At 37.1% G+C, this 23852-nt stretch overlaps 1 protein-coding gene and 1 long non-coding RNA gene across 4 annotated transcripts in view; one reads left to right on the top strand and one right to left on the bottom strand.

Moving 5' to 3' along the window:
- The first annotated feature begins 8517 nt into the window (after nt 1-8517).
- Nucleotides 8518-22057, top strand: LOC134200014 (uncharacterized). 3 transcript variants are annotated; one of them, XR_009974758.1, is made up of 3 exons: nt 8518-8823; nt 20749-21078; nt 21571-22057. It is a non-coding gene; the product is annotated as an uncharacterized LOC134200014 (long non-coding RNA). The 3 variants fall into 3 exon arrangements; XR_009974757.1 differs by lacking the exon at nt 20749-21078; XR_009974759.1 differs by lacking the exons at nt 20749-21078; nt 21571-22057 and adding an exon at nt 20629-20702.
- Nucleotides 9966-23852, bottom strand: part of LOC105841896 (uncharacterized) — a 109870-nt gene continuing 95983 nt past the window's right edge. The window contains exons 4-6 of the mRNA XM_012691674.4: nt 22048-22217; nt 15454-15525; nt 9966-14692 (exon numbers count right to left, since the gene is read on the bottom strand). Coding sequence (XP_012547128.1) covers nt 14628-14692; nt 15454-15525; nt 22048-22217 — 307 coding nt within the window. The 3' untranslated portion in view covers nt 9966-14627. The remainder of the gene's footprint in view (nt 14693-15453; nt 15526-22047; nt 22218-23852) is intronic.

Raw genomic sequence — 23852 nt, forward strand, 5'->3', positions numbered from 1 at the left:
TTTCTAAATCTCAACACGTGTCATCATAAAATGAAACTATAGGAATAAAAAGACTTCGGCAAACGGTCTACTTTTCAAATCAGAATTCAGAAATGTAGACGATAAAACAAACAACGTTCGGTACGTATAGACAAATAAAAATTCATCGAAACTCGTGTTTCTGATTTCCAAAGTTTCCAAGAAAACTTTTTTCGTGACTTATTCGAACAATTTTCATGTTTGACTCGATTTTTGTCTAAGTTTATTTACGTTTTCGTTTCCTAATAAAAAGTATTTATTTTTTATTTATTTACTTATTTATGTGCACACAAAAAAGAAGACATAGTACAGAGTAATAGGAAAGTTATGTACAAAGGCATGTACAAAAGTATTAAATATAAACACAGTTTCATATAAACACAATCAGTGATCGTGATCCAAATATCGTCGCTGCCACACAAAAAACACAAAATTACTCCTCTTTGTAGCTAGCTTAATTAATAAGCACTGTATTCCATCTATGAATCTCAAAAGCTTCCGTATAATCAACGAATTATTTGAGGTTATATGAGTCGACTATTATCAAAGCCGGCAATCTGACTTTTGGACAATTATTGGTAAATCAGAAAAACGAATTATTGACTTTGTATTCCATTGGCAGTCACAAAACTCTTCGGAACGACATCTTAGATAAATAACAGGTTAAGTATTAACCTTTACTTAATGCAGGTTTTGAACCGTATTCTTTGAAGGAGACGATTATATTCAAATCAATCTGTATTGACATATCAATAACATTTTTTTGTCCAAATGCACAGATTGCCGCCTTTGATAATAGACGACTCATATAAAAGAGTTAAAACAAGATACAAATTCGAATAAACATCAACTTTCAAATGACAATATTCGATATTATCAGATTCACCTTGAGCTTTATCCGCCTAACAATAAGGTTGAACTTGTTTATTAATATTATCGACGATCTACATTGTGACCTTTATGAAAGGGTCCCGGGGCATAAGGGCAAACCTACTGTGTCGTTCTAAATGTCACTTGTCGGCTGTATTTTGTGTGAATTTAGATGTTTAGTAAATAGAGTTTAGACTGGGGACCAGTTGTGCGCGGTTTATTGAGTAGGTGTAAAAATATAAGCCTTTGTTTTCCCTCATGTAATTGTTAACAATCTGACTCACTAATGAGTACTAGTACTTGCGCAATCATCGAAATTCAAACGTGATTGTTGATAATTCAAGGTCTTAGATTAATTTGTGGTGGTAATTTACTATTATTGATTTTTATCCAACATTTCCGACAAACTTATTCAATATTTGGGTTTAACCAACAAAAACAAATTAAAGTAGTGTTATATTTATTGGAAAACGCTGAAAACTCTTAAATGATTAAATAGAAGATTAAAGACAATCGGTACTACCTAAAAAGGTCACGTTCCTTACCTACATGTTTGTTACATGTTACTACATGTTAAACTGGTGGTAGGACCTCTTGTGAGTCCGCGCGGGTAGGTACCACCACCCTGCCTATTTCTGCCGTGAAGCAGTAATGCGTTTCGGTTTGAAGGGTATGGCAGCCGTTGTAACTATACGTGAGACCTTAGAACTTATATCTCAAGGTGGGTCGCGCATTTACGCTGTGGATATCTATGGGCTCCAGTAACCACTTAACACCAGGTGGGCTGTGAGCTCGTCCACCCATGTAAGCAATAAATAAATAAATAAATTTTTTCTTAAATTATAAAAATTTTTTGTTAACATATTTCATATTTTTATTGCACAGATGGGTAAAGGAATTCACGGTACACTTAGTGAGAAGTGATCACCGGATCCTAATCACCATTTAAATTTGATTATCACCTTATTCCTTAAGACGTGAGACGTGACGTGACATTTCAATTGTATTCTAACGTCTTTTACAATTTCAAACTGGAAGCGATAATGCTTTACGGCTATATAATGCAGGATAGTGGTATCCGTGTTGGCTTAATCATAATTTCGTCATAATAATGATTTTCCAATAAAACAACATTTATAAACGACTAGCGACCCGCCCTCGCTTCGCTTCGGAAACATTAAAACACACATGAAACCAAAAATAAAAATAAAAAAAAGTAGCCTATGTTCATCAGGGACAATGTCGGCTTCTAATGGAAAAAGATTTTTTCAAATCGGTCCAGTAGTTTCGGAGTCTATTCGAAACAAACAAACAAACAAATCTTTCCTCTTTATAATATTAGTATAGATAATATAATATATAATATAATATAATATATAATAATATTATAATATAGAATATAGATATAGATATAGACAAATACCATGCCTTAATTATAATTGAATTTTTGTTGGAAAATTATATGAAGACAGATATAAGTGGAGTCACGTTGAGTCCACAATTAAAGTAATATAATATTATTCATAGTTGTAATTAATTATTTTTGTGACAACCATAAACCCCTTTTGGTCAAAAAGTACATGAGTTTCTATATTTTAATTATTCATGTTGTACACATTTGTGGGACGTAACGTAGCCCTATTTTATGTGGCACGACCTCATTTTGGCTGAAATTTGCTTTATTTATAAAATAATATAATATATTAATAGTACAATACTTACCTATGTTGGACTAACGGAGCAATTACCGATTTTCAGAAATTCAATACTTATTTATTTTTAGAAGTGGGAAACTTTTTTTATACGAACATGCACTGATTTATAATTTTTTTATTACCTTTGTACATAGACGAGCATGTGGCCCACTTGATGGTGAGTGGTTACCGTCGTCCATGGACTTCAGCAGAGCCAAGCCCCTGTCTACCGTTAAGTAATCTCCACAAACCTCGTTTGAAGAAGGATATGCTATAGCGCTCGGGAAACACCGTGAAGGGAACTCATTCCAAAGCCGGATGGTACATGGCAAAAAAGATCTCTGGAAGCGCACTGTGGATGAACGCAGTGGCTCCAGGTAGTATGGATGAACTTTACACCAGTGGCGGGAAGTGCGATGGTAAAAAGGAGATGATGGTATCATCTCAAACAATTCCTCAGAGCACTCCCAATGGAATGGTACAAAATACAGAGGGAACCGAAGAAACCCAGAGGTTCGAAACGGTCCGCGAGGGTCGATGGACCTAAGCCTTCACTAAGGTTCGCCATAACTATCGATCTTACACATTCCGTATCCAGCGGATTCCCGCTACCATTAGCATATCATCAGTCCACATAATGGAAGGCCTACTCACGCTCTATTTTCCGGTGCACAACCGCTACTCCAGACGTTTTTAGTCCCAGTAGCCATCTGTTATTCTTGCTATTTGCCTTATCCGCTGCAATATGTCGGTCTTGCAATCATTCGTCGTGTGTTAGCTACCTTGTTTCTTCTATAAATTCCCTTATTCCTGATTCAAATTCGAATCCGAGCACAGCCATCTCTATTGGTCTTTGAATGACTTTAACTACGTTTCTACGTTTGACTACGTTTCTCAGTCTCTCTACTAAGTATCAAAGACTTGACTCGTCTTGAGATACTGGGGTATTAGGGATAAGATTTTGAGGAACTTCGTAACGTGGACAGACGACCAATCAGGTAAACCGATAACCTGGTCATAATAGCTGGTAGAGACTGGATGCGAAAGGCAAGAGACCGAAAAGAATGGAGTGAATATGAAGAGACCTACATTCGTCATTGGGTGGACACGGGTTGAAGAAGAAAGTCAAGAAGCTCATACAGTAATATCTGTTAGGCGTGAGCTTAACATAAAAATAATTGTTATCGAGAACCCGTCGCACTGAACACGCGTAGAATTGAGGAATTTGTACGCAGCTAATCAGACCTTTCGATCGATGACAATCATCGTTAACATAGCATTTCCTTCAGAGCTTGCCGGTTTTATGTACTCAGTTACTCAATTTGGTCGCTCGAACGAATTCGCGGTACCGCTCAAGCTTTCCGCTCACGTTTTTCTGTCAAAATTCTCATACGTTTTGATCGCGTTATTATGTGCGTCGTGCAAAACAAATGAGATGGCTCAACATTGATGCTGAGGCGTGCTGGATATGAACTTAAGTATTATATTTTTAATATTTCAGTGACCCGGCTGACCCTGCTTAGCTGGGACCGTCACTATGAATATGAAAGTCAGTTATTTGTCACGGCAATGATTCGCGTCACCGTGTCGTGCGAAGGCAATTTTTTGCCAACTATTATTATTAATTCGAAAGTGAGTTTGTTTGTAATGCTTTCACATCATAACTACTCAACCGATCGTCATGAAATTTTGCATACACGTTATTAGGAGTACAAAAAAAGACATGAGGCAGCTTTTATCCACAAAAGTACAATTTTCCATAGATTCTTTTAGATAATTGCAAGCGATGCCGTGGATTAAAGCTTGTATATGTGGTTTATAAAAAAACGCTACTAATCACAGCCAACACGTTTAACTGGGTGCTGTTTGAATCGACTTTGATCTGGTCGCTACCAAACTTTAAAGGAACTTCAAAGATTTTGAAGATTCTCCAAAAGTTTCATCGGTTTAAATCGGTCCAGCCGTTTCGGAGTCTACAGGGAAGATACATACAGACATCGACTTCTATATATATTTATATATGTAGGTATTGCATCCCATGCAATTTTAACTAGTTACCGTACCCCAGAGACAGTATAACGCTGATGTTATCACTGGTTGTAGAATAGCTTATTGTCAGTCCGCAGGGACAAATATGTGGGATGGTGGTCTAGATACCACTATCCCACATATTTCTGCCGCCAAGCAGTCCTGTTGAAGTAGCCACTCTACAACATATCTGAAACCTCACCTGTCCGTAGAGCATAACAGCCACGTTGTGATGTCTATGAGGTCTTTGGCTACAAGGTGGGTCTGCCCCCCAATTTAGGATAAAGAACTGGATGTGACTCTTATATCAAGACTAAGACTGTCTTAAACTTCAAACATAAACGGTTGTTTTCTATCGCTGTACCTTCTAGAATATATTGGCATCTATGTAAACAGGTGAATGCGTAAGCTCCTCTCACGTAGGAGCGGCCGCCTGGATCTGAATCACAAGTGGCTCTATCAGAGAGAGTTCCCAGTTATTTTTCATTCACAGACAAGAACATTTAAACGTTTGTTTTATTTTAAATTAAATACTTATGAACCAGTGGGATTTAGGTCATAAACAATAATTATGTTTAAGCTGTGCTACTTGACATCACAGTTACCAAATCGCAATCACAGCAAGCAATATGAGTTTAAAAGAAAATTTTACCCTAAAGCCAAAACCTCTCCTGTATTCCTATTGATTGAGAATATACAACAGCTCAAATGCAACGTACCAATTTTATTAACTAAAAACGTACTTTTTTGTAAGTTCTGAAAAAAACAACAATTAGGCCATCGGTCTACCGACCAACATCAGCCACTCAAAGGAAATCTGGAATGTATCGGAGACCGGCGAAGAACTGTAGCATTCATACCCAGCCTAATAGTTTTTGAACTATTTTGCGACTTTGATGCTATTACTAGATAGCGTCAAAGTCGCGCATTATCGACTTCCGTATCAAAACTCAAGCCATCAATAGCAGTCATTCAACTGCAAGTCAGCTTCACATCACAGCTGGCTCATCGCGCCAACGGGTTCTGCTAGACGAACTTAAAGAAATTTAACCAACTTTTGAAGAGTAACTACTGGTTCTAAAAGTATTATAATATCACTAGCTTTTGCCCGCGACTCCGACCGCGTGGAATAGTTATTTTAGCATAGCATAAAATTTTACCCCCCACTTCATTTACGTAGAAAGTGAAAGTATTTTGAAACATTCTTTATTGGTGCTCCACTTGTGTCGGTCTCATGATGTTATATAACCTATAGCCTTCCTCAATAAATGAGCTATCTAACACTGAAAAAACTTTTCGAATCGGACCAGTAGTTCCTGAGATTAGCGCGTTCAAACAAAAAAGCTTCTTCAGCTTTATAATATTAGTATAGATTAATAACATTCCCTGGTGGTGACATGGAAAGTCGAAGGAAAACGCCAAGAGCTCAGGGCCCAACTCGTAGGACAGATCAATTATTCCACCAACTGGACCTGTCAGCGCCAGACTTAGGTAGGTACCACCGCCCCGCCTATTTCTGCCGTGAAGCAGCAATGCGTTTCGGTTTGAAGGGTGGGGCAGCCGTTGTGACTATACTGAGACCTTAGAACTATATCTCAAGGTGTGTGGCGCATTTACGTTGTAGATGTCTATGGGCTCCAGTAACCACTTAACATCAGGTGGGCTGTGAGCTCGTCCACACATCTAAGCAATAAAAAAAAAAAAAAAAAAAAAAAAAACTTCACCAGGCGGCTGATCGCATCAAATAGAGATGAGGTACTGGAAGAGTATTAAGGAAGTTGCAATCGTCGTGGCCTAAAGGATAAGACGTCCGGTGCATTCGTACCGAGTGATAAGACTGTGCTGGTGTTGGAATCCCGCAGGCTGGTACCAATTTGTCTATTGAAATTACTTGACAAATGTCCTAAAATGATTTCTACGGTACGTTACTACTGGTGTTAGGGTGTCTTGTGAGATCGCACGGGTAGGTACCACCACCCTACCTATTTCTGCCGTGAAGCAGTAATCGTTTCGGTAAAGCGTTTCGGTTTGAAGGGTGTAGCAGCCATTCTACTGTAAAACTGACACTTGAAGAAGAACTATACTTGTAACTATACTTGAGACCTTAGAATTTATATCTCGCGGTGGGTGGCGCATTTACGTTGTAGATGTCTATGGGCTCCAGTAACCACTGAACACCAGGTGAGCTGTGAGCTCGTCCATCCATCTAAGCAAAAAAAAAAATCCATATGATCACAAATACAACTTAAATATTTTTGTAAGACTAATCTGATTTCGAATTTACAATCCTATGAGTGGGTATTACGGCCAGTCCTCATGAAATGTTAGAACAAACGAGTCATGCACACCGCGGGACGTGAATTATACGAATCACATTTAGCCAATTCAAAGTTGATGAAAATTGAATCAGCAAGTCTCTTTGTTCTTATTTATTCATAGTTGATTTAATATGAATGCCAATTAAAACTTGAAAATTTCCTGCCGAAAAAGGAAGGTAAGTCCGACGCACGCGAACACCTGTCTACATTCACTTCCTACCTATATACTGAGTTCCTATTATGAGGAATAATTTTGAATTCAAATTAGGAACGCCAATCAAAATTAAAATTCGCTCTAAAGCAACTTTTTTAATTCAATATTTCCCGAACTTCAGAATTCCAGAATCAATTTTCGTACGATAAATTCCGGGGTACGTTTGTTTTATTTATTTCCAACTTTTCCGTTTTTCCCACATCGGTCAGCGGGTATAACGCAAATAGGTTACGAAGTCGATTTATCCCTCAGTCCGCGGTCGAGGTGATGCCTTTAATAATTTAGTCGGGTAATTTTGTTTGGGAACGTCAGTGTTTCTATTATTCACGGTCTAATCCATGATTCAGATAATTCGACTAATGCATGTGAAGCGTATCTTTGGGGCTTTTAGTTTATTCGGACTGTTTCGTTTTATTGGTGCCGGATAAACATAGCACTGTGTCTATCAATTAGACCACTGAGTTTCTTGCAGAATCTACTCAGTGAGTAGCGATTCCAATCCGGCTCTAGATTCTACGAAGCACTGCTCTTGCTAGGGCTAGTGCTAGCATTCTCTCAAATTGCGTCCGTGAGTTCATCAACCCATCCGGTCGTAGCTGGAATAACCCCATAAGCTACCAGTGAATAGGTAAAAAAAATGGAAAATCTAAACGTCACAGATGCCACAATTATAATCGTCAGACATAATAGTATAGGGGCGAATAGGGTGATCGAACTAAGAAAAATATAGAGTACACCAATCACGTTTGTTATTTCAGAACAATTTAGAAATCTTCTCTTAATGTTAGCAAACGAAAACGAATGACAGTTCTTAGGATTGAAGCACCGCTCTGCAAGAAGGTCGGTTGGTAAGTGTGATGGCGTCTACGCGCCTCCATCGGCTAGGCTCTGTCGTAGCACGAAGTTAGCCGAGTTCCGACGATACCGCAATCGTTCTTCCATCTCTCGGGAATCGTGCTGCGTTTCGTTTAGCTACTAATCTCCGACATATAAATATACATACATATTTGCACCGATATTTTGAGTTATTTGCAAAAATTTGAATGAAGGTTGGTTGACGAAGGTTTCATTTGGTCTGGGTTTCAGGTATCTCGATTAATTTGTACATAAATGACGTTATCTTGGAATGTACACTGCAGCAAGAACTCTGATATATGTAGCTCCACGGCTTACGTCCTAAGGTGATTAGTGTAGTTCACTTTGAGCCTGAGCATGTGGTAATGTTGAGTATGGCATCTACGAAAACTCCGAATTTTCTTTTATTTTTTATTAAATTTGTCTTATGGAAAACTCTAGTCTAATTGCATATTTTTATAGAAGTCTAATTAAAAGAGGAAATTAACCTAGAAATTGTCTTTGAAAGTTCATGAGTTCGATTGAAAATAATTAAATGTCAGTTTTGGAAGTCTGTATTTATCGAAACAATTATGTAATTGCGGAAGTCTAAATCGAAGAGTTACTAAACAGAATCATAAATATGTGAATGCTACTGGCAAAATTTATTCAACATTTTGATCTTAAAAACAAAAGTTTCACTTACTACAAACAGCGGAATCAAACAAAATCATTGCATGGAGCCGGTCGAGTGTAATTATAACCAACAGCTCCACCGGGTTTTTAGGAAAAAAAACCGGTCCAATTTTAACCCAACCGGATATTTTACCAAACAAAAGTTTTTCAGGTAATCGGATATTCTTTTTTCAAACGTAACGTTTGACGTTAAAAGGCTTTGGATCCTAAAACCGTGGGGTCACGTTGAGGTGATTAGCCGTCCTTGTTTGAATTAAATAAAAAACTCCGGCGATAGTTGAATTGAAATTATTTGTTGTAATTAGTTGTGTAAATTTAGGTTTATAGATTTCTGGATTGTTCGCGTTTCTTTTAGTTTAAAAGTTTAATTGGTGTAATGGCATTTTGAGGGACCATACGGGTGCTTACTTCCTATCTGTTTTAGCCACGTCATGCTGTTCCATTTAGGGTGGGGCATATGTGAGACTTCGACTTCAAATATCAAGGTCAATATATGATTACGGCAGTGAATTAGTGCTAGATTGCCGATTCAGGAGAGCTATAATCTCTTCTGCATACAAAAAGTCTTTATAAAGAATCACAGTGGAACATGCTTGGATATACTTTAATTTTTAACCTACTTCAAAACCAAGGAGGGGGTTATCGTTTCGATTGTATTATTTTTATGTGTTACGTCAGAACTTTTATGTATATGAACCGATTTTGAAGATTTTTTTTAAATTAACGGCTGGTGCTCCTCATGTGATCACCAATTACGTATTAGTTTTATCAAGATCTAACCTAGTAGATTTTGAGTTAAACTTGATAATGTATATTTAATTGACTACAATATTTTTTGAAGCCAGTTTTCTTTTTTATCAAAAGCTTGGTATCGATTGCTCTTATAAAAGAACTCATCGCTAGCACGATTCCAAGTATTATCTGAAGCCAGTAGAAATATCGAGAGACCGATGTCCTTTCAATAAGGGAAGCGTTGCTTAATAACAGAGACATACAGTAAGTAGGCAGCGGCATGGCTCTATCCCTGGCATTGCTGTAGTCCATGGGCGATGGTAACCACTCACAATTAGGTGTCCGTATGCTCGTCTGCCTACAAAGGCATTTAAAAAAAAGACAGATATGATAGTAGCACCTACCTGCACGGACTCAGGATACTGCTCTTCAAAGACTTCATTTATTGCGGCTGGAATGATTGAGCTGTTGTCTACATCGTCTAGCTTCTACACTAGTATAAATAATACGTAATACGGTGTTACGAAGCCCGCGAGGTTGTGTCAAAATAAAACAAAAGAATACACAACGATCCATTTTTAATCATACCTTTTTTTTTTTTTTGAAATCTCACAATAAAGTCTCGAATGGATCTTATCCATTAACAGCAGTATGCACAGCGAAATACATTTAGTACAAATAAAAATCTTATTATTATTTACGTGATCATAATTCGTACAAATATTTACAAAGTGGCCCTTACAAACGAAGTCGGGTGACATGTTTTGTTTGAGACAAAAAAAATATGTTGACGTTTGCAAGCGCTCGACAACGCTAACGCAGCGCCCACTTAACACCAGGCGCGCCGTGTGCTGGTCTGCCCAGATACAGCTATGAAACTGTTGATAGGTCGTATTGAGCCAGTACGGGTAGATACCACAATCCTGCTTATTCCGGTTGTAAAGCAGTCATGCGGTCGAGCTTGAAGTGTGGAATAGCTTATGCAGTAAGACTTAGACTCTTAGCTATTGTCTTGTCTATGGATTTCGATAACTCGAATTTAAGTTAAGCCATGAGGTCGTTCACCCATCTAAGACAATAAAAAATATCAAATCAAATAAATAAAAATATATCGTAAATTTTATTTTGCTATCAGCTTTAACTCTTCAACATTTAAGAACAAAATTACTGTGATTACGTTACGGAAACTTTATCCCTTGATTATATGTAACCGGTTGATTGACCTATATGAGGCGGTCACCACAAAAGTAGCCTAACCCACAATTTTTCATATTCGCGTTTATATGTTTCAATTTATTTAAGAGATAATAAATTTTGATGCAAAACCGACCTATCTCTAGTCTTATCCATACAGAACAGATGGCTTTGTAAAAATTATTTTTGCGAGTATTGTTTTTGCCAGTATTAAAGTAAATTCCAACCTCATTATCTCCATATTAACTATGATAAGCTTAGGACACTTTTGCGCCGACTGCCTCATATATACCCCGGGAATTGGTAAATATTCGATAAAAGTTTATTAGGGATTTTATGCTAAATAACACATACATCATTCATTTTAAGAGATTTCACGCGATAGTCTAAGTCAGATTTCGTCGACTGTAAAAAACATTACCATCCCGTGAAATCATAAAATCAACTTAAATTTATAAAAAAAAAACATTGTTAAATAAATCTTAAATATAATATTAATTTATTAAAAACTTCTTTTGGTACATTCCATGCATATTCCATTTTGCGTCATCACTTTTAAATTCAAGCCGCAAAATAAATATGTTTAAACTTAACTATCAAAATATTCTTTGGAAAAAACTTAACTAGATATAATTAATTTCAACTTGTAATTATCGTGACAGAAAATGGGAATTAGCGTGATTTATCAAATAATATCTGACGTAGGACGTGCGATGCGCAAAAAATTTATACTTTTATTTAGAAAATACTATTATATTGTCAAATTCGCCCACTAATTTCGATATTCACTAAATTCATAAATTCTATAAATTAATATACTCAAAAACTCATGTAATCTGTTGCTGTTGCTTCTCCTTGAAATAAATATATTGATATAATTGAAATAAATATCTTATATACTTCTTGTAAAGGTAGCGATTGCTGCTTAATAAGGTAAAAAAAACCTTATTCAGTAATTACCTCATAATTAAATCACAAAAATGGGGATAAAATAAAATTAATTATATTTGAGTAAAAATCACGTAATTCCTTATATATTATGTCACGATTTACATTTTGCCCATTTAATATTAAATACTATAATAAATAAATTTGGATGTGAATTACGATTTACTCCGTCATTAGGCCTCTGTCCCATAAAAACTAGCTACGATGAAACTGTACAAATTCTTCACAAGAAGGACAAACAATTTATTTACATTAACGGTATTGTAAGTCGGGTTCTTTCGTTTCACAAATAAACAATAAGCCGCATCTACATCTAGTTTTTCAGTTCTTGTGATTTTTTTAAAGTAAATATGGACTTCATATCCTGAATTACATAATAAATCGACAACTATGGTAGTTTTCCAATTACAGAGCATAATGCCACTCAGTGACGCCCAATGCCGAATTATGCTGAAGCTTAATTGGAACGTGAATTAGTTTTCAAATGCATCAGAAGAGTGCGCTGAGTTAGCACAGTTTTAATTAACATTAATTATTTCTAAGAAACTACGACGAAACGAAAGCCTTACAATTTTTTTCAACATTAAATAATATTACTAACGATAATATAAACAAAATTTCGATCAATGATAACTTAAAGAAAAAACACTTGTTAATTTTCTGTCACTGAGTCGGTATCGATCGCGAGTATCACGCGAGAGCAGTACTTTTGAGAGTGCTCGATTGTGCGAAGCGTTGCTGTAGTTTGAACATTCAACGTTGAGCATTATGCCGCATAATGCGCTCTTGTGCTGTAATTGGAAAACTACCTATATGTGCCAATGCTCTACAGCCAATTGTTTCAGTAAATCCAAATTTCGTGCATCTGCAGTGTGCTGTGTAAAGAATCTCACATCACTGCCCATGGACACCTTTCGCGCTCTTACGAGACTATTAACTCTGGCGGCTATTAAAATACAATTCTCAATTTCAAATACTAATTCATAATTAGTTATCAAAGATTTACAAGCCCGTTAAAATACAACTACCTGATAACGGTATAGATTTTTTTTTATTGCTTAGATGGGTGGACGGTCTCACAGCCCACCTGGTGTTAAGTGGTTACTGGAGCCCATAGACATCTACAACGTAAATGCGGCACTCACCTTGAGATATCAGTTGTAAGATCTCAGTAAAGTTACAACGGCTGCCCTACCCTTCAGACCGAAACGCATTTCCGCTTCACGGCAGAAATAGGCAGGGCGGTGGTACCTACCCGCGCGGACTCACAAGAGGTCCTACCACCAGTAAAGATTTTTTCACATTGTATTTATAACGGGCTTATATAACTACGATAACTCATTTCGATTGTGACTAAACGTAATATTTTTTACGGTTTTCGTGAGTAATGGACATAATTAAAACTACTTTTACGGTTTAGTCTCGCATTTTTATTTTTATTTTATTGTTTTATATGTTTCGACTACTTTACAGTTTTCGTGGTCACGAAGGATTAAGGTTTTATTCAGCCTTAAACACGTCATTACGGATCCTCTCGATCTATTAACGGTGCTTTTAGGTACCACAAGCACCGGTCACCGTCCTCGTTGAACCCGTCGCTTGTGACGAAGGGCTCGACGAGTAAATTAGCCCATAGACACAGCCCACTGAGTTTCTCGCCGGATCTTTTTTTTATTTTTTTTATTGCCTTTCTCAGTGGGTCGCGTTTCCGACCCGGTGGTAGATTCTACGAAGCATTGCTCTTGCTAGGGCCAGTCTTAGCAACACTACTCGCCCGATTACGCTGACATAGCCTCTCAATGCTATCAGATTAGGTAGGAAAAAAATTATGTTATTCATCGACATTTATTTTTGTGCTAATTAACTACCTTCTAATTCTCTATAAAAAAAGTTTGTAGACATTGAAAAGAAATTCAAAAAAAAATAACGATCGCGATAATAATATATAAACCGTAAAAGAAATTTTAATTAAGACTAACAGTAGACATTTTTCAGGTACACTAATGCTTTTAAACGAAACCATGTTTCACTTTGAAGTATTTTAAGCGGCCTTCCAGAACCTTTCTTTGTATTTATTCTATATGGATTTATTTTAAAACATACGTATGTACGTATTTAAATGATACTAATTCCAGTTTATTTACAACATCGGTGGTCGTAATTCTTAAAACCGTATTAATCTTAATTTAAGACACGTAAAGCTATTTTATTCGCACGGCAGCTTCAGTGCTTTGGACGAGGGAACGATTGTACGTTGCGCATACGAAACAAATAGGATTTATTAAAATTTCACTTTGGGTTATCCGACTAGAAATTCGAATTTCGTCACCGCCATCGAATACAAACAAAAAAAAAACTTCAGAGGTGTCAAGGGACACCCGGATGGAACGAAGCTCCTTTCGATTAATTAAGGAAGGAACTACTTAATTAAGGAAGGATTACTTAATTAGTGAAGGAATTGTAATATTTTTTTTAAGTTATAATAATAAATTACGGCATTATGAAGAAGAAAAAAACAATACTATGAACTAAATTACTATTGTTGAAACGCTATCTCGAGAAACTGTACTCATTACGCGGACCAATCGGATACGAGCAATGTCACGCGGTAAGCGCCTACACGTTGATTGGTCAAAATGACGGATCTAAAAAGTGTCGTGACAACTTTTCGTAAGAACTTTTTCCGTCTAGCCCCCTTTCACAACGCGCGATAAGGAACTTCGTTCCAAAACAGTTTGGTACAAAACGTTCGTGGAGACTTTGAAATTTAACTCTTTTTCCACGTTATGAACAATTTAAAACGGTGAGCACCCGTGAACACACTTCACCTTACGTACAAATGACTTTGAAATGATTTAAACTTAACGGTTACAAGCTTATTGCCTTTAGTCACGACAATATTCCAATTCAATATTATACATTTTTCTCGTTTCAATTCTAATGTACATTCGTAACTGAGAAGAACGCTTGCTGAAGTAAATAAAAGATCAATTTACACGCGACATCTAAATGTCACATTAGCTTTGTCACACGAGCACGGAATTTTATAGGGTTGTTTCATAACTTCGTCGTCTTCAAACTTTATAAGAGTGCTGGAATGAAAGCCGGCAGCAAGAATATGCTGAGCGCCGTGTAGATATTTGTTCCTGTAAAATGAAATTGTAAATGACTTACAAACTATATAAATACTTCGCGGATTGCATTCGAAACAGTACTACAGAAGGGAATTGACATGCGACTGTAAATTAATAATAATAATAATAATGTTTTTATTTCAAGTAACCATGACTCATATAAATTGTTAATAAGACTTAGACCTATGTTAGTAGTTATATTTACATCACAATGAATTACTGTGGTAACATCCCATGGGAGATGGCACCACAGCGACCCATGTATACACAGTCCAGCCTGCTTGCGATCATGCTCAGGATACTGTTGGAGCTGGCCCTCACTCTGCTTACCAGAGATGCACACCTCTTACGCATGGTAGCGTAAAAACAATCTAAGTGCGCGTCTGCAAACATTCTTGATGCGCTACAAAAGCGGGGCAGCACCACCAGCACCCTAAACGCGTTATTATATTGAACACGGAATTAAAATTGGCAATACATAAACATAAACTATGTATTAGTGTAAGACAAACCAAAAGTTTGTGACTTTTGGATGAAACGTGCTAAGAACAAAGAAAATTGGGTTAAGCTAAAGGAGGCCTATACCCAAATAGGGGTTCCTATCGAAGAAAAAATTTGATGTAGACAAATGAAATAAAAAAAATAAAAAAAAAAAATATAATTAAAAAAAAATATGTAAAAATTATATATTATTTAAGAATATTTACACGTAATACTTAGGTGATGGGAAATAAAAGGCTTTATTTATTATTGTAACTTATTGTCATCATTACCTTTTGATCCTACGGCGGCCGCAAGCTGCATGTCGGCCGCTGTTGGCATCTCGGGAGTTGTGCTGATAGGACCTATGTGACAGAAATTAGACCCCAGTTGATATCACAAAAAATCTTACGTTACGGACGTTTTTTCCCGGTTAGGGTACCCCTCCGCATCGTCCCATAAGGAACTTCGTTCCAAAATTTACTTGCAATTTGAAATGAATGCAAGTTAGCGTAACCGATTTAAAACTATACTTTCAAACAAGAACGGAATACCTAATGTTTCGTTGTGGAAATAAAAACGACTTTCTAACAGAGCGGTGCGGACCCACAATTTTCAGCCAGCAATTACGCAAATCGATAATTTTTGTGGGTCTTATTACAGAAGGCCGTTCTTTGTTTTGCTTAAATAACTTTTGAGACTTGTAAATTATCTACTAGTATTTTTTTTTATTGCTTAGATGGATGGACCAGCTCACAGCCCACCTGGTGTTAAGTGGTTACTGGAGCCCATAACGTAAATGCGCCACCCACCTTGAGATATGAGTTTTAAAGTCTCGGTGTAATTACGAAGGCCACCCCACCCTTCAAACTGAAACGCATTACTGCTTCACCGCAGAAATAGGCAGGGTGGTGGTACCTACCCGTGCGGACTCACAAGAGGTCCTTCCACTAGTAATTTCTACCTACCCTAGGTTTGAACTGTTGTGCGAACTGAAAAGTGCGCAGTAAAGAGTGTTGGAATTAAACTCCTTAGGAATGTGTTAAGCTGTGACATCAATGGCTTCGGTTACCACTTGACGTCAGGTCAGCTGTTCGCTTGGCTTGATTTTCAACTTTTTTTTTAAATATTCACTCTTATTGTGGCTCTAGTCAAGTTTATCTTACAATAAATTTCGTAGACAATAATTTTATCGTACAATAAACACTTCTGACACTAAGGTTAGTCAAACTTATGTCTTATATCATATGACTTTTACATGTAATGTAACATTACTTAATAAATTAGTTCCGTTCCGTAATAAATTAATACAGTAATTAATGTAAATGAATATGATTTTCCTTGTTTTATGTATACAAAAACTTTTATTGTACCAAGAGAAAATATGAAGATATGAGATTTTCTTAGAAGTAAATTAACTCGAGACCTTCGGGAGTATTGTAAGCAGATCCACTCCATCATAATTAATCTATCGTTCAGATTCATACAGGAAAAAAGCCTTGACCGGAAACGTTATCGCATATAAATACTTGTTGATTTTATTTTGTAATGGATTTATGATGGTTTTACGCCATTCTAGCTATTTTTATAGAGTAACTAGCAGCTTCGCCCGCGCGGTCAAAGAAAAGTATCAGAAAAGGTGAAAATGTGGTTTTTAGAAATGAAAATGTAGTTTTTAGAAAAAGTATTTTTTCGGGATAAAAAATAGGCTTATGTAACTCGCCTTTTTTATTTATTGCATGGAGAGGAGGAGCTCACAGCCCACCTGGTGTTAAGTGGTTATCAGAGCCCATAGAAATCTACACCGTAAGTCCTGCCACCCACCTTGAGATATGAGTTCTAAGGTCTCATTATAGTTACAACGACTGTCCCACCCTTCAAACCGAAATGCTTGCCGATTACTGCTTCACGGCTGATATAGGCAAGATGGTGGTACCTACCCATGCGGACTCACCTCATAAGAAATCCTACCATCAGAAATTAGACAAATTATAATTTGACGGGTTTGATTTTTATTACACGATGTTATTCCTTCACCTTGGAACTCAATCGAGAACATTTGTTAAGTACGCATTTCATTAGAAAAATTCTTCTGACCTAATGCTATCACTTTAATAAATAAAAATCGGTAAAAAAACTTTTAAGTTAAACGGTTTTATTTTATGTGCACTGAAAACTACAAAATAAATAAATAGTTACTTACCTATCAACCTACGTAGGTGATCTCGGTCATTAATATCTTTGATGGTAGTGGTTGTCATAACATGAACCATGTCAGCGGCCGAAAGGCAGTTCATGAAAGAACGCTAACACCAGGGTTTGCTTGGCAGGTAAACTAAGCAGCCCACACTATAACAAGTAGGTATTTTGACCTTCTAGTTCAGAAATATTTTAGTACTAGGCAGAATAGCTTTTAGGCATATTAGACTAAAATAAAAACGTGGGGCCCCTCTGAAATCATATCTATGGCAGAGCATATCTTATACTTTGGTAGATCATGAGCTCGGCGTTCGCTGGTGAAGCCGCCACGGCTGGTTATTGATGGTCAAAACCTCCAGTTACGATTATAGTAAGTCGATTCAGCGGACCCTGGACTCCGGAGCTATGAGGTTTCGGATGCGACCGGAATAAACCTCTAGGATGATGATGATGACGATTATAATAAGTCGATACAATCCACACTTAGTATAGTAGAAAGTAATACAGAAATAATAATGGGCCCCACGTTTTTATTTTAGTCTAATATGCCTAAAAGCTATTCTGCCTAGTACTAAAATATTTCTGAACTAGAAGGTCAAAATACCTACTTGTTATAGTGTGGGCTGCTTAGTTTACCTACCAAGCAAACCCTGGTGTTAGCGTTCTTTCATGAACTGCCTTTCGGCCGCTGACATGGTTCATGTTATGACAACCACTACCATCAAAGATATTAATGACCGAGATCACCTACGTAGGTTGATAGGTAAGTAACTATTTATTTATTTTGTAGTTTTCAGTGCACATAAAATAAAACCGTTTAACTTAAAAGTTTTTTTACCGATTTTTATTTTCTTGTTTTTAGTATTTAGTGAAATTGTCTACCGAATATTCCTCATTCTATTTAATTCATTCAGTGCATCATTATTACATGGTTTCTTACCTGATAATTTAGTACAATCTAATTCCTCAATACATAGATAGCCCTTCCAGAGACTTGACTCGACTTAGAGCCACGTATGCTTGTCCTTCCTCAAACAATTTTGAGCCCAAATATACTACTGGATGGTCGACGGTGCTGCCCTGCATTTTATGGACGGTGGATGCCCATGACAAAACTAAGGGCAACATCCTTCTTTCAGCCGTACCATAATTGAATTTTGCTGGAAACTGTATGGCTTTAGGGTAAATAACGTGCATGCCATTACATTGCACGCCGGCAAATCCCGAAGTGAAAACGCTGTGGTCACCTTGATGCCATGAAGCCCGAATAATTCTAGCAACGTCATTAATACTAATGAATACATTTGGAATTTCAATTCTTTCAGGTTCACCGTTTTCAGGTATATCTGGCACACTAAGTCGTATTAAGTCTTGTTCACTAATCTGGACATTTTCGTCAATGCGTACATCTCTATAAAGTGGGTTATTTCTAGTTAACCATCTTAAAGCGCTGTAGAATTTTTCGCGAGATATTGTGAACTCTCTTGTGATGTTCAAATTCTCCAAACGTTCTGTAACTACAACGATACCCACCTGGCTGGAAGATCTTGGAAGCATATTAGGTAATCTTTCACTGACCTCAAAGATATCTTGGGCAAACAACACTGCTTGTCCGCAGAAACCGTACTGCCCGTATAGCCCAGTAAATTTTACGATTTTAACAAGCGGGATGATTCTACACAGCAATCGCTGCTCTGCTTGCGTCAGCGCTTGAATCTCATCTGGTATTGAACCTGGATCCAGATTATTCCAGTACGCCTTTGATGGTGCTATTGTTTTATTACTGGTCACATGTGTTTGGCAGCGCGAACATAAAAGTAATGTTGTTTTTGAAGACAGTTCTGCAGATAGATATCCTAATACAGCTGTGTTGTAACGTACAGTATGAATTTGGTTAGGATATCAATGCTTCGTGCAAATGTCACAAACGTGTATACACGATGTGTTAATGGCATTTTCAAACGCTTGTACATGATTTTCAGCTCTGCGTTGCTGTGCACGCTCACGTTGGTTATTTAACCTGTCGTGGCGTTGCTCAGGTCTTTCTGAAGCTTCTAACTCCTTTCGTCTCTCACGCCGTCCTGTTAACCTGGCCTCATGTTGCTCAGGTGTTTCTGACGCTAATAGCTCTATTTGTCTGTTACGTTGTAATCTTAGCCTGGACTCATGACGCTCAAGTGTTTCTGACGCTATTAGCTCTCTTCGTCTGTCACGTTGTGGTGCTAGCCTAGACTCATGACGCTCAGATGTTTCTGATGCTAACAACTCTCTTTGTCTGTCACGTTGTGATGCTAGCCTGGACTCATGACGCTCGGGTGTTTCTGACGCTATTAGCTCTCTTCGTCTGTCACGTTGTGATACTAGCCTGCACTCATGACGCTCAGGTGTTTCTGACTCTACCAGCTGCCTTTGTCTCTCACGTTGTGCTATTAACCTGGTATCATGTTGCTCAGGTGTTTCTGTTGCTAACCGTTCTCTTCGTTTCTGTAGTCAACTGTGGGTTTCATTTTCACTTTCCTTTGCACGTTTCGTTCTATACTTTTCTTTTGCCTTTTCGAGCCTTCTTTTTCGTTGTGTAGCAGTTTCGTTTTTATTTTTGTTTGCTTTTTTATTTATTGTTACCATGTTGTTCCCACGATTAAGGGGCATTTTGACGGTCGACCCCGCCAGAAGTCCAGCAAAGGGGTAAGGCTTAATATACAACAAGATGCGCCCAATCTTGAGGGGGAAGCGCTGACGACATTACATTTTTACCCACCCTAATGCCATACAGTCCTCGGCACGTTTTAACCTATTACCTTAACTTGGGTGGTATAGCTACCGCTTACTAACGAGGTATCTAATTACCTTTTTTTTTTTTATCTGCCCCTCTAACGTCACACAATCTTGGACGCAACTGTTCTCGACACGACTAATCATGCCCCCACCTAATACGCCATTTTGTAACTTGTAACACCTAATACGAAATTTTGACATAATGACAGTATTCTGCTAGTGTAGTCCTATTATTTGATACCCATATTGTGGTGGTTGTGGAAAAATATGTACCTAGTCCGCCATATTGGAACGGCGTCCATCTTGAATTTTAAATTTTGACATAATCATCGTGTTTTACTAGTGTAGCCCTTTCATTTGATACCCATATTGAGGGGTTTAAGGAAAAATATGTAATCCGCCATTTTGTATCGGCGGCCATCTTAGATTTATAATGTCATTGATTTTATTATATTGTATTGTCATCTAAATTAAATGTGTGTACCAAATTTCAGATCAATCTGACAACGGGAAGGTGCTTAAATTTCAATTTCTAATTTTGACCCAAATAAATAAAAAACAAATTCCGTACAGGTCGAGCTAAATAAAACCGTTTAAAAACAAATTCCGTACAGGTCGAGCTAAATAAAACCGTTTAAAAATCAAGTCAACGTGAAATGTCACGTCACTTCTTTCAACGTGAAAGTACGACAAACAAAAACACATGGAAAATAAATATGGACTATGCTAATATGGACTCACCAACTATTATAATATGGACCAAAATAAATATCAGGCAATTGACACTTTCGACCTTAACTGTTAAGATCGTTGGATGATCTTTATATCGTAGTATCGTTATAGTTCCTAACATTAGGTCGACTCTAAAGCCGCCTGTGGACAAAGAGATCGGTCGTATGGATAGGTCCACGAGGAAAGAGAGCTAAAGGCCGCCCGTACGCCAGGTGAGTAGACGAAATTATAACAGTGGCTGGTAAAGATTGGCTGAACACCGCCAAGGATAAGAAGTAGTGTACCATAGAGGAGGCTTTTATCCGATAAGAAAAAAACTAACTTTTTAATCGTAAACTAACTTCTTAATTAACTTTTTAAACTTTATTTTTTAAATATTTTAATTTTTTAATAAATAAAATAAATAAATAAAACCATTAATGTACGTTCAAATTGTTTGTAATTAAGTATTTTAGTGTGGAATAAAGAAAGCTTTATTATTATTATGATTATATTATTAAAGCCGCCTTTCTGTCATGAATAAGATCCTTTACTTCATAATGGAATTAAAAAGCAAAAAATAATTAACTCGGTCTTCGTGTATACTTTGTGGACTTTACATCGCTGCGTACACAAACTCCGTTGATAAAAAGCTTAAGTGGGCAGGAAGCTCGCAAATTATTCAAGTAAATTTCTTTGCCGGCTTTAGTTTTTTTTTTTTTTAGATAAGCAATGGATCCGGGATGGATGGACGGAGTGAAGATGGGCCAGATGGTATTTGATTAATATCGTAATCTAGACGCAGCCTGATTGACATTATATGGAAATATTTGGAAAATTTTGGTCTTTTTTATTAGTATTTAATCAGGTTTTTTGGAAGGAAATATTACATGTGGCTCAGCCAGGATGGGTGGGATTTGCTAACAGTTCCAGGACAGATGCTTCGCGATTGCATCTACTACCGAATCGAAATCGCGACCCACCGAGAAGATCCGGCGAGAAACTCAGCGAGCTAATTAATCAGGCATTACCGGAGTGTGTAGTGGAACAGTGTGAGATTCAGGTCTCCAACGTCAACTAAACAATACACCACGTATGACGTCATAGTTCAGAGACAAGTGGACCGGTTCTGCTCAATTCTTGGATATTCATTAAAATAAATAAATTAATACTCGGCTAAGACAATAAACAAACTTATTTACCTGGATAGTATATAGATTCTTTTCTAACAGCGTAGTTCGCTTGTGTTATCCTCAGCGTGCAGATGAACTCCGCCGGGGAGGGAAGGTCGGCATCGTTGAGGGTCACGGAGGCTACTGCGGAATATCTGCCGTTGACCAGCTTCAAATTGTGAGCTATGCCATCGAGCCGCCTAAAGAATACAAAAATATTCAATAAATAAATAAATATTAAACAATAAATATTTACTAACAATCACGCCACGTTTGCTGGTCCCGTGTTAAGTTCGTAAAGAACTTGTGTTACTGGTACCAGATAACGGAAATGAATTTACGATTTTTATTATACACATACATATAATTATTTAATATACATCCATAACCTTGGAAAAGACATTTTATATTTATCATACAAATATCTTCCCTTGGCGGGATTGGAATCCGCGACCCCCTTGTGTAGTGACCATGTCACTCACCACTACACCAGACGGCCGGTAATTTTCAATCAATTATTTGTAGCGTACAATAAAAGGTTTTACAGGTTTAGTTAGTTACGTATTGGAGTAGACTCCAAATGTCTGGTTTAGATCATTTCTTAAATACAGAGATGAGTAGGAATTACGAGTTCGCAAATATCACAATGTGACTGGTTCCGCCCATCGAAATGATGCCTATTGACATCTCAATTAAATCAAAAATATGACTACAGTGCCTTAGAAACATTCGCGGGTACAGTTAATATAGTAGTGACTATACGCAAAAATATAATAGTCCTTAGTGCTTAAAATATAGCAATACTAGGAAATATGAGCACTGGCTAGAAAAATTTGGAAAGAACCAACTAAGTTAGGCAAGGATTTGTGATGGAAAAAATAAATTAAAATTATATTATGGTTTTTTTTGAACATTCATTCAAGATATTGAGAAACATTAGCCAATAAGCGTAGAAAGAAAAAGATTTCCCTCGGGACCTATGTCCCTTACATCTTTTTTAAGTCTAGCGCGTTCCGTTCCTAAGCTGAAACTTAATTAGCTTATGTAAGCAAAAGGTAAATCGTTACCGAACATCAAACATGCAAAAACCCTTACAGAATCTGTATTAAAATATAATGTAATAAAACATAATATTATATAGTATATCAAACAATAGAATTAACATTGAACATGAAGTGTACATTGAATAAAAGTAGAAAAAGCGTAGGTAGAGAAGAGATAAGTGTAATAAAACATAAACCAGTGATTTGTGAATATAACGTGTTGCTGTAACGCTCTGAATTTTTTACTTGTTTAACTATTGCATAGCTTTTATTACGGACTTTGAGCCCGGCGACCGAAACCAGAAATTCCGTAACGAAAATAAAACCTAACAACTCTTACTCCGCCTACCATTAAGCTACCACACGTGTTTTTTATTTATATCTTATATGAGCGGACGAGTTGGCCGTCAACCTGGTGTCAAGTGGTCACGGGAGTCCATAGACATCAATAATGTAAATGCCACCAACCCATCTTGGGGCATACATTTAAATCTCAATTTTATAGTACAAGTAAAGTAAAGTCGTCGTGGCCTAAAGGATAAGACGTCTGGTGCATTTGTATCTAGCGATGCACCGGTGTTCGAATCCCGCAGGCGGGTACCAATTTTTCTAATGAAATACGTACTGAACAAATGTTCACGATTGACTTCCACGATGAAGGAATAACATCGTGTAATAAAAATCAAACCCGCAAAATTATAATTTGCGTAATCACTGGTGGTAGGACCTCTTGTGAGTCCGCACGGGTAGGTACCACCATCCTGCCTATTCTGCCGTGAAGCAGTAATGCGT

Source organism: Bombyx mori, chromosome 13 (genome assembly GCF_030269925.1).
Source record: "Bombyx mori chromosome 13, ASM3026992v2".
In the NCBI taxonomy this organism is placed as follows: domain Eukaryota; kingdom Metazoa; phylum Arthropoda; class Insecta; order Lepidoptera; family Bombycidae; genus Bombyx; species Bombyx mori.